Source organism: Vombatus ursinus, unplaced genomic scaffold (assembly GCF_900497805.2).
Source record: "Vombatus ursinus unplaced genomic scaffold, bare-nosed wombat genome assembly UNPS02014789.1, whole genome shotgun sequence".
Taxonomy (NCBI): domain Eukaryota; kingdom Metazoa; phylum Chordata; class Mammalia; order Diprotodontia; family Vombatidae; genus Vombatus; species Vombatus ursinus.
This window is the reverse complement of record NW_020954567.1, coordinates 10642638-10654738: the sequence shown is the minus strand read 5'-3', so window position 1 is coordinate 10654738 and position 12101 is coordinate 10642638. Positions and strand designations below refer to the sequence as shown.

General features: G+C 35.3%; 1 protein-coding gene across 4 annotated transcripts in view; it reads left to right on the top strand.

The window, feature by feature from the left end:
* Positions 1-11741, top strand: part of VAMP4 (vesicle associated membrane protein 4) — a 36798-nt gene extending 25057 nt beyond the window's left edge. For all 4 annotated transcript variants that reach the window (XM_027868516.1, XM_027868513.1, XM_027868514.1 and 1 more), the window contains 4 exons: positions 2246-2346; positions 3282-3361; positions 9206-9257; positions 10600-11741. In XM_027868516.1, the coding sequence (XP_027724317.1) occupies positions 2246-2346; positions 3282-3361; positions 9206-9257; positions 10600-10628 (262 nt within the window). In that variant the 3' untranslated portion in view covers positions 10629-11741. The remainder of the gene's footprint in view (positions 1-2245; positions 2347-3281; positions 3362-9205; positions 9258-10599) is intronic.
* The last annotated feature ends 360 nt before the right edge of the window (positions 11742-12101 follow it).

The following is a 12101-nucleotide window of genomic DNA, read 5'->3' as shown; positions in this document are numbered from 1 at the left end:
AGACTGCATTCTCCTCTCCATAGTTAGTTTAGCATAGTTATAGAAATGCTAGCCACGTCAGAAGACTAGAACAAAATGAAAGGCAAATATTGGCAAAGTGTAGACAAAAATTAAACCTATTTATAGATGACACAGCACTGTACTTGGAAAACCTCAGATTCAGAGATGAAACCAATTAAAATGATCAAAAGCTTTACTAACTCCCCAAAATAGAGAAAGAAATGTTCATAGAAATTTCATTTGAAATGGCTAAAATACATAAAATATGTGGGTGCTCAGTTAATAATAGACGTGCAAAATGGAAAAAGCACTGGATTTGGAGCCAGAGCACCTGAGTTCAAATCCCAGTTCTTCTGTGTGTGACCTGGGGCAAATTACCTAATCTCGCTGGTTCTCAGTTTTCTCATTTCTAAAATGAAGGGGTTCATCTAAATGACCTCTGAAAGCTTTTTTCTAGCTCTAGGCCTATGATCCTATAAATACAATCTTTACAGAAATCAAAGAAAACAAATAAATTTAGAGATATTCAGTTCTAATGATTAGCTGGTGCTAGTATAATAAAAATAACAATACAGATTTCTGTTTTGTTGTCCACTCATTCAGTCGTATCTGACTCTTCGTGATCCCATGGACCATGCTGTCCATGGGGTTTTCTAGGCAAAGGTACTGGAGTGGTTTGCCATTTCCTTCTACATTCAGATTAACTACAGATTTCAATACCAGGCAGATTAACAAAGTTGAGTGCTTTATAGAACTAGACATCTTAAAAAATCATTTGGGGGGATAAAACATCTAGGATGTCAGGGGAAATTTTTTAATAGAATGAAAGAGAGGAATAGCACTACATGATCTAGAGAAGAAACATAAAATATATGACCACTATATAAGAGACCAAATCATATACATGAAGAATTTTCAATAGATAATAATAGTAATAATAGCTAATATTTATATAGTGCTTTAAAGTTTGAAAAGGTGTTACAAATAATATTTCATTTTATCCTCACAACTATCCTGGAAGATAGGTACTATTATTGTCCACATTTTTGAGGAAATTGAGACAAACAGAGAGCTTGAGTGACTTGCCCAGGATCGCACAGCTATTAAGTGTCTAAGACAGGATTTGAACTCAGGTCTTCCTGACTCCCATGTTCAGAGCTCTATCCACTGAACCACTTAGCTGCCAGTTGGTGGCACAAACTAAAGTGACAATATGAAAATATGCCCCAACTCACTAGTAGTAAGAAAAGTGCAGATTGAAATAATTCTGAAGTTTTACCTCGAACTCTGAAAATTGGAAAAGATAAAAAAAAAATGGGACAAAACAATTTTGGGAGGCTACAGGAAGAAAGGCACACTTGGATGCTATTGGTAGAATATTGAATTAGTTTAACCATTCTGGAAAGTATTTTGGAATTATACTATCAAAAAGTGATTAAAAGACCTTGGAAAACATATATGAACTGATTCAAGGTGAAGTGAGTGGAACCGGGAGAACACTGTATACAGTAATAGCAATAGTTCAATGATTATCACCTGTGAAAGACTTATCTACTCTGATTAATACAATGATCCACAACAATTCCAAAGTACTTCTGATGAAAAATGCTGTCCCTCTCCAGAGAGAGGACTGATGAACTCTGGAAACATATTGAAGCATATTGTTTTCACTTTCTTTGTTCTTCTTCTTGTTTTTGTTTTTTTTGTTTTGTTTTGTTTTTTGTTTGTTTTTGCAACATGGCTAATATGGAATATATTTTATGTGACTTCACATGTATGCTGGGTATCATATTGCTTACCTTCACAATAGGTGTGGTAGGGGCTGGAGGGAGAGAACTTGGAACTCAAAATTAAAAATGCTTTTTTTAAAAAAGGGATTAAATGGTTCATATTCTCATCCAGAAATCCCACTGGTGGCATTCAAGGATATTTAAGAGGGAAACAAAGGTCCAGTGTATACCGGAGTATCCATGGTAGTGCTCTCTACAGTAGCAAAGAGTTGGAAACAAAATATGTACCCATGAATTGGGGAATAGTAAGGAAGAGAAAATTGTGGTCTGTTCTTATATGTGGATTTTTTTCTGCGTATAGGTTTAATCAAGTCCTTCCCCACTTCCAATTTCTGCATCTTAAACGTCATTGCCGATTCTTCGTATGATCCATGGGTACTAAGGTGAAAGAGCTAAAATGTAGTACTTTCTGCTGCCATGTCTCTAAGAATAGTTGCTTTTTTTTTTTAATTTAGTGTACAGAATCAGGTGGATGAAGTAATTGATGTCATGCAAGAGAATATTACAAAAGTGATTGAAAGAGGGGAGAGACTGGATGAGCTACAAGACAAATCAGGTGCAAATACTTTCTTTTTATAGCTAATACTGCTTATATTCTTATTTTGGTGTTTCAGATTTAATAAACAATATTAGCATCAATAACTCAAAATTCAGAATTGGTTATATGATTAAATGTTGCCAGCGTTTTTCTAAGTAAAACATCGGTACATTTAAGTAAGACATTTTTACCAATAATTTTTCATTATTCCATACAAATCAGCTGTCAAGTATTTACTTGATCACCTCCTAAAAAGTGGAGATTAGAACTGAGGGGAAAAGTTATCTTTTGAGTAAGAGTTTATTTTCTTCTAGAATTCTAATAGGCTTTCTAAGGAGTCAGAGGCTTCTGCTTAGTTGTGCTCACTAGTTAGTTCTTAGCAAGACGGTCTGTCAGGCTTTTCTACCATTCATGCTCTTTGTTTTGCTAGTCTTGGTTTGGTTACCTTCATTTACCCACAGATTTTCCTCCTCGTGTGTTATTTATAGTCTGTCCTTTATAGATTTGTTTAAACAAGAAACTTGTTTGTTTTTTTAAAATTCACTGGTTTGGCTCAGTTCAGTTCCTGGCATTCTCTAACTTATATAGTAAATCATTTTCTTGTCTAAACCCCTAATCACTTAAACACTTAAGCCACTTAATTTTTAAATATTTCCTCACTGAAGTTCATGCCTGTGGGGAATGATTTGTACTCATTGATTTATTCAGGAATCACTTATTAATCTCCTACTATTTGTAAAGTTATGCCTTAGTTCAACATAATCAAACCATAATCATTTGAAATTCTTTTATTTGAAATAGATACTGTAACATTTCTTTGGGGGTGATATTATATTTATGATTAGAGGAGTAAGTTTGCAGAACTAGAAATTGATATTTTCTTGTCCTTGTGTGACCTGATAAGGATATCCTGCTGTGTCTTTTAATCATTCTCTGTCTCCTCTGTGATTTAGAAAGCTTATCAGATAACGCAACAGCTTTTAGCAACAGATCTAAACAGCTTCGAAGACAAATGTGGTGGCGTGGATGCAAAGTGAGTACACGGGAAGGTGGTGGGTTATCATCCTATAGTGAAGTAAAGCAGTAAAAAAAAAAAAGGTGTGATAAATTCTATTGAGGCAATGGGAAGCAGAGGGATTTCAAGAACACTTTCAAAAGCTGAGCCGCACAGTTCTTTTATAAAACATAATTTACAGTATCTTTTCAATAGCTTATTCCCTCTAGATAGATTTATCATATTAGAAAAGCTGTAGTCCTCGTGGTTTATGTTGTGCTTTCCCTCTGTAGACCATTCGCAGCCTTAAGAATGGGTCTTTTTGTAGTGAAGTGTTTTATTAAAAACTTAATATTGAACATCAATACAGTGAACTGAGTTGTTGTTTGTTCATTTTTCAGTCGTACTTGACTCTTCATGACCCCATTTGGGATTTTCTTGGCAGAGATACTGGAGTGGTTTGCCATTTCCTTCTCCATCTCATTTTACAGATAAGGAAACTGAGGCAAACAAGGCTAAGTGACTTGCCCAAGGTCACACAGCTAGTAAGTGTCTGAGGTCAGATTTGAATTCAGGAAGATCAATCTTCCTGACTCCAGGCCCGGCATCTATCCACTATACCACCTAGCTGCCCCACAGTGAGCTGAACTTGTTTAGTTATATTTAAATTAATTTCAGTACATAAAATATCATAACAATTTTCAGTCACTCCCTCTAAGTCCTCATCAGGATTCTTTGTCCATTCATCCTTTCCCCATATTTTTTAATTGATGCCTTTTCTTTTCATATCACATTCATTTCTGAATATATCTATTCCCACTCTCATGACAGTGATCAGAAAAGAAGAAAAAAACAGTTCAGCAAAATCAATCATCACATTGATCTTATTTGTAGTATATGCAGTATTGCACATCTGTAGTTCCCCACCTAAAAATGCAACATTCCATTAAAGTATGGGAAGAAATGATATTGTTATTTTAAACAAACAAACAGAAAAGAAAAATAGTAGGCAATGTTGAAATCAACTATTTGGCAAATTCATTTTTAACAAAAATCTAAGTATCCAACATCATTCCAGCCAATTCTACTAGTCTCACAAAAATTTTTAATGGAGAAAAGTATATTTACAGAGACATTCCTGTAGAAAATTTGATGTGAACCATTCATACCTCTTTAATTTAGCGTGACTACCAGGCATTAGAGGAAAAATATTTCTTTTATGCTCAAATGATGAATTTGAAATTTCAGTTCTCCCCTTGACCTATTTGTCATTCTTGGCTTTCTTGAGAACTTGAGAGATTCATTCCTTTTGTAGTTAGTGCCTGTTAACAGACACAAATCTCATTTTTGGGATTAGCAATGTTTTTCTGCTTTCTCTGCCCATTGCTTCCCTGGCTGGCATTTTGCTTTGCCAATCTTCAGCCAGAGCTGCCTTTCCATCCTTATTGCATTTTTGACTAATCGCTGTAATAGTGGTGCAGGGAGAATGATCCATCTGGGGAAAGAATCCTATGACCTAAGGCAATATGTGAGCTACAGACCCGGGGCAGCTCTGGCTTCAGTGGTTAGTCTGAAATTTTTGCTAATCCAGATTTAAGTATGTACAAGTTCTACCTTCTTGGGAAAGGCAGGAGGCTTTGGAAACCATATTCCGATTTTGAAGATTTATTGAGGTATACTTTTTTTTTAGTTAACAGTTTGAAGATTATCAATAGAAAAGGAGAGTTAAATTCGTATTTCTTCTACCCTCCACGTACCCAGCTCAATACCTAAAATACAGGATGAAAAAACAAAAAAGCATAGAAAATCAATAGAATGATTCTAGTAGACCTTTTCATCATTTTTACCATACAACTTGTAAACCAACATTTGGCAAGCCTATCTTTATATGTAGTTAATTCTCTGAAATAGGGCTCACTTGATATAATCATCAAGGTATGTGTCAAAAGCTTCAGTAAAGAGAAGACAGCATAATATTGTAGGAAGATCAGGAGATTGAGAGCCAGAGGATTTAGGCTCAAATCCAGGACCTGCTACTTATTAACTTTGTGATCTTATGAAAATACTTATTTTTTTACAGTGATGTTCATATAGCACTTTGTTACATGTTTCATGTATATTCCCATTCGAGCTCCACAACTCTGTAAAGTAGGCTTTATAAATATTAATGTCACCATTTTACGTATTTGGGAACTGAGATTCAGTGAAATGAAGTTACATAGGATGTGAATGAGCCAAAAAGTTTGATCTCTTTCTGACTCTAAGAACTCTTTATGCTGTGCTACACCACTGCTTCTGTATCTATAATGAGGTGACTTTTTCAAGTGAGCAAGATTTCATTGAAATGAACATAAACTCTTTGTGTCTTCATTTTCTCATCTGGAAAATGAAATTTTTTCTTTTTTTTTGATCTCTAATCTTCCAGCTTTAAATCTTATTATCTTAACTGAAACCTTATCACAAAGTCTATCCATCCAGGACTAGTGATTAAACCCCTTTGCCCGGAGTTCAAGGTTAGGCTGTATTGTATTGAATTCCACCAAATTGTATTATAGGAAGGACTTAGAAAGATTTTTTTAACAAATCTGAAATAATTTTATAAAATAAGTGAAAGTGGTTACAATTAGGAGAGTTAAATTTCTTTTTTTTTTTTCATTTCCCTGAGCTTTGACTCTTAGTTTAAATTGGCCCCTTTCCCTTTCTTTCTCACAAACAGATACAGTACTACTATTGTTGCATTTAGGCAGTCCTTGGCAGAGTTGTATATTCCAGAAAGAAAACACTATTCATTGAAGTGTTTTAAAAGTTATGTAAGAATTTCCTTTCCTATCTTCTGAATTTTGAATCTAGCACAACTTGATAGGACTTTATGATATATCTTTTTGGGTAAGGTTATAAAACTCTTAGAAGTTTGTCCGTACCAACTTAGTGTTCGGACAAAAAATGTTAAAGTACTTAAGTTAGTATGTGGAAACCCCCACCCCCCAAATATGGCAGTTGTTTCCATCTGGCTTGGCTTTCTGCATTTTTTCTTTCTTGGTTAAAATAATCCAAATCAAAGATCTACAGGATGTCCTCTAGTTCATTTTAGTTTTGTATATTTATACAACAGAATGTTGAACGTGTTGCCGCTAAAATGTTACAGATTTGTCTTTAAGTGATATTCGGTCAGGTCCTGAGTGATTACAATTTGTGGCACCGAAAAAAATGTTTTGTCTGATTGTAGCCATGTGTGTTCTGTTCAGTGTGAGCTACTCTGTATTATTTACAGACATTTTTGCTGGAAGACCTCTGTTTAGAGTCATCAAGAAATATCGGTTTATAAATTCACTTTTCAGTACCAAGCAGTCAGTGGGACATTTTCAAGTGCGTATGAAGAGGCCCAGGCTGGGCCTGACTCAGTCAGGTCCCTCGGGTAATTTAGGCTCAGTGTTGGAATGTGATATATAACCTATGTCAAATTGATTACCGTCTTAGAGAGGGAAAGGAGGGAGCTAGAAAATTTGGAACTCAGAATTTTATTTTAAAAAATGAATGTTAAAAATTGTCTTTACATGTAATTGGAAAAGAGAAAATACTATTTAAAAATACTGGAATGTGAGACACTCAGGAGTTAGCCAAAGGAGCTATAGTAACTCATAGCAGAAGGCTATTCCACAAGGCTGTGTGTGCATCAAGGACACAACAGGTCGATTCAGATGACTGAAGGGCACCTGCCTCTGTGCTCCCTAGTGCAGTGGGCTAGCCAAGCCTCCAATCTAGACTGAAGCTTGTAAGGCTGTTTGGCTTCCGACACCCAGGAGGTAAAGTCAACTACCTTATTCTCCTGAGTCAATCAGGTCTCAAGAATGGTTTCAGCAATACCCTTTAAGGAACTTAGCCTTTCTCAAAAGTTGCATGGAGAAGGGAGTAGAATATTATAGAAATTTTTACATGAGGACTTCTATTTAAAGTCATCAAAAATCAGTTTATCAATTCATTTTTAGTATTTAGCAGTCAATAGGACATTTTCAAATGCATACGTAAAGAGGGGGTGAGGCTATTGGTCTTACCACACCCTATGACTTATTAGGCTTACTGTGAACATTCCCAGCCCTCGTCTAAACTTCTGTTTCTCTTGAGTGTACCACCATCCTTCCATCCACCCGGTTTGCAACATTGATGTCATCCTGAACTTGATTCCCACTCAGCCCCTGTATCTGGTCAGCAGCTAAATCTTGCTAATTCCACCTCTGCAACATTTCTCGAATATTTCCTTTTCTTCCCACTCACACAGTCACTACTTTAGTTCAGGCCATCATCTCTCACCTGGATGATTACAATAGTCTTCTGGTTGGTTCCCTTGCCTCAAGTCCCCCCCTCCTCCAATCCATCCGCCATACAAAATCATTTAGGAGAAATGGTTTTCCTAAAGCAGTCTGACTATGTTATGCTCTTACTCAATATCAAGTGGTTCCTTCCTATTTCTAAGATGAAATAAAAAGTCCTCTCTTTGGCACTTAAAGCTCTTTACAGTCTGGTCTTATGCTACCTTTCCAGCCTCATTGTATATAACTCTCCTCTATATCTTCTAGGTAAAATACAGATAAACTGGTCCTCTAGCTCTTCCTATCTCACAACACTCCATCTACTGTTTCCATGCCTTTGTAATGGTCATCCACTATGTCTGGAATATGCTTCTTTCCCTTCAGTGTTCTTCACTTATTCTGCTCTATTACATTCAGCCCTAGTACTATCTGCACAGTAATACATCTCCTGTTTATAACATTATTCCTATACTGTATCGACATTAAACATACCCTATAAAATCATGTTTTCATGAAACCATCTAGGGGGTATGCCTATAGTCCAAATATTTGTCACTCCACCTTTAGGATAAAGAGGCAAAATATCTAAAGCTCACTCATATCACAGATTTGTTTTTTTTGTTTTGTTTTGTTTTGTTTTTAAATCAGTTTCATCAAAATGTTTTAAAGTTGGTGTGGATTTCACTTGATTTCTTCCAGCAAGGATAAGAAACCTCTTTTCTGCCTAAGACCACTTATCCAAAGTGTTTTAAATGAAATGAGTAAAAATGGAATTGATCTAAAGTCATATAAATTTTTAAAAATCTTAATTTAGTTTTAGAATTTGAGAGTAAAAAAAATTAAAAATAATTTTCTACTAGTCTTTAAAAAATTTAAACATTTTAGTATTATTAATAAATAATACTATTAATTGTTTTTACACACAATTGAAGAAAATAAAATATTATTTAAGAAAACATTTTAGTCAGTAATGACAACAAATAATGAAATTATACACTTCAGTTTTTCCTAAAGAAGAGACTGTAAAATACTAAGACGGAGATTAATAGAAAGGTAGAGATTCCGAATGAGAGAGAACAATGCATAAGGAGAGGGGACAAAATGATTCCCAGACACAGACCTCTATGTTATCCCACCTATACCCTGCATCCTTGGGGCCTTTTAAGATATTATGGTTAAAAGCTTAAAACCGTGATGCATTTTTGCAACCATGAGAACAAATGGAGATATCAGTTCTCTTAGTACTTCCTGTGAACTGGATTCCTTTGAGTCATAGCTTCAATCTTCACAATCCTCTGCAAGGAGGATTTGATTTAAAATAATGATTCTATAACCCTGCAAGATTCAGCCTTGTGCAGAGTACTGTATTTATTAAGGCATCAAAGTATATTGGTAATTAAAACATTTTACACAGGTTTTCAACAACGTGGGTTGAAATAAATTTTAATTAGTAAAAACAACCCATTCCTGGGGGCATTTTGGTTAACTGAGATTTCACTGTGATTTTTTTCTAAAGCTTACCTGTTCGTTATTAGCAGGTATTAATGGTTTTTCTATCCTTTTTGTTGTGTTGCAGATGAAGGCCATCATGGCTCTGGTTGCTTTTATCCTTTTGCTGGTGATTATCAGTAAGTATTGATAGCTGTTGGGGGAGAATATTGAAGAATATCCATTGGAGTTGACTTTAATTTGCTTTTTTATTTTTATCCAGTTGATGTAGTATAACTAAGTTAAGGGCATGTCATTTATCTAGTTAGAAACATGACTTCTGGCCTTGTGCTCTAGACCAAAGCATCAACTCCACACTGCTGCTTAGCTTCGATGAAAATAATGTTCTTTGATTCAAGAATGGACTGAATATTGTCAGGCCATTTTGTTGTTGATACTTATATTTGATGGCTTTATTTATTTGGACTTTGTCATTTTGAAGATTGACCAAGAAAGTTAAATATATCTCCATTTACAAAATAAGATTATTTTTGCTTTCCATGCCTATTTTATAAGGGATCTGTGGATATTTTTTAAATTTGAAATTTCCTCAAGACAGTCTTTTGAAGACCTCTGATTTGCTATTATTGTTTATTAGTATATAGCATCTCCTGTTTGGTTGGATAAGGTCGAAGACAAAAGTTAAAAAAAAGTAACCCAGAAACCTTTGCCATAACTTCTATTTCACTTTCCAAAGGTAGACAGCCAAATGTAGCATTTACATGTCGAATTTCATTCACTCTGACTTGACCCACATAGCTAATCAATTTCCAAATCATGTCATTTCTACTTCAACACGGTCTTTGAATACCTCTCTGCACTTACCCAGCAACTTCTTCAATTCAGGCTTCTTGCCTGGACAATTGCAGTAGCCCTCTGATTAGTCTCCCTCCCTCAAGCATTTCCCTACATGATTCCATCTTCCACACAGCTGCCAAAGGGATTTTCCTTAAGCATAGGTGTGACCATGTTACTCCTCCACTCTTTAAATTCAGGTAACAACCTCTTCTAAAATCAGCAATAAACTCCTCTATTTGCCATTTAAAGTGCTTTTTAATTTGGCCCTAATGTGTCTTTCCGGCCCCTGCATGAATCTTATGGCCTAGCCAAACTGGCCTCCCATCTCTGGGCCTTTGCACTAGCTAATCCCCTTGCCTAGAATGCCTTTCTCCTACTCTTAGAATCTCTAGTTTCCTTCAAAACTAAGCTCGAGTGTTATCTTCTATATGAAACTTTCCTCTTTCCCCTAGCTGCTACTGTTTCTCCCTACCCCCCCCACCAATGCCTTTTGTTTTATATGTTTTTTGTGGATGTCTACATATATCTGCATTTTGTAGATAATCTACAATTGAATGTAAGCTCTGTGAGAGCAGGATCTTCTGTACTTTTATTTTTGTATTACACTTTCTGGGCATGTCGTAGGCACTTAATAAATGCTCCTTAACTAATTGACATACTGTTGGTTTTTCTTTTCTCTCATAGTTCCTATTGTCCTGAAATATCGGACTTGATTCGGTGACCAGAGATCTCCAGTAAAACAGTTCTGGGACAATTTAAAAAAAAAAGATTGCTGCATAATTTAATGAAATATGTATATGACTTTCAATTGTTTTTTCTCAAGAAGTAAAGAGGCAAGTGTCCAGTTCAAACTGGAGCATTGACAAGTTCCCAATTCACCTCCTGCCCTTCACCAAAATATGCTGTCATTAATTTATTTTAAAACAGAAGCATCTGCTTTGCCATGTTATAGGAATCTGATTTGAAACTAGATACTTGCCAATACGTTATTTGTATATAGAGTTAAACATTGATGATGATATTTATAATTTAACACAATTTCCTACTGTAAACTAGAGAGGTGGGGATTTATTGCATCAAGTTCAGGGATAGGGTGGGAGATAAGAGGTGAAACGTTATGTAAAAAGGGATGGCAACCATTCAGTTAATGACTATAAAATGTATAATTTTTCTCATGTAAAAAAATAGGTTTTGAAAATGGTTTCCATATATTTATGGAGAAACTAATGTTTTCAATACTGCTACTTTCAACTGTGACTAAAGACATTCCAGTAAACCTATTTTGCCTGTATGTAGAATTTGTAACAACTCTTTTTTTTGTTTTTGTTTTTTTTTTTTACTTTGGGGCTATAGTAGTGTATTCTGATCAATCTTAAAGCACAGTGTGGCCCAGTTAAGGCAGAAAATGAGATTGACGGAAAAGAGAGCATCAGTAGAGTGTTTGGGAATAATGGCTTCTACTTATGGGCACATTGCAATCAAAAACAGTCAATTTTCATTCCCTCCAGTAATAATTGGACAGAAATTAAGAGATGATGACTAAAGGGAATCCATGAATACTCAATTTGTTCCAGTATTTACCCTCAACAGACCCTCTTTCCAGAGCTGCTCACAAGTCCATTCCCTGCTCAACATCTCTCCTCTGGTGGAAGTGCTAGTTTGCCATGAGACGGCCAGAAAACAAAGAGCGAGACCTAGGAGAAGCCGCTAGGAGCCTGAGTAATCCACAAGTGGGATCATCTGTACCTGAAAAATCACATGCTGGCTAACGTTGAAAGTTGAACATTTTTCTTGACCTATTTTCACTTAATAAATAATTAAAGACAGGTTATGAGATTCTTTTTTAAAAGCTTAATCTAAGTTGTGCCAGCATAGTTGTATTCTTCATGCAAGCTGAAAAGAAAATAACAAAATCCATTTAAAAGCATGGCAAAGTTCCACAATGAGAACTGAATGATTTTACAGCAGCTTTGTCCATGCATCCTTGTGTCCAGAAGGCACGTGTTGACAAATTTTAAATATAAAGTAAGTTATGAGATGGAAATGGTAGTATTTAATAAAGAAAATGAGCTTATGGGTCACTTGTTTAGAGAATTCTGTTACTACAAAATACATGAAATACAGAATTCGTTTTATTTGATTCTATAGGGGCAGTACTAAGAAGAGCTTTTCTGTTTAGAATGGAG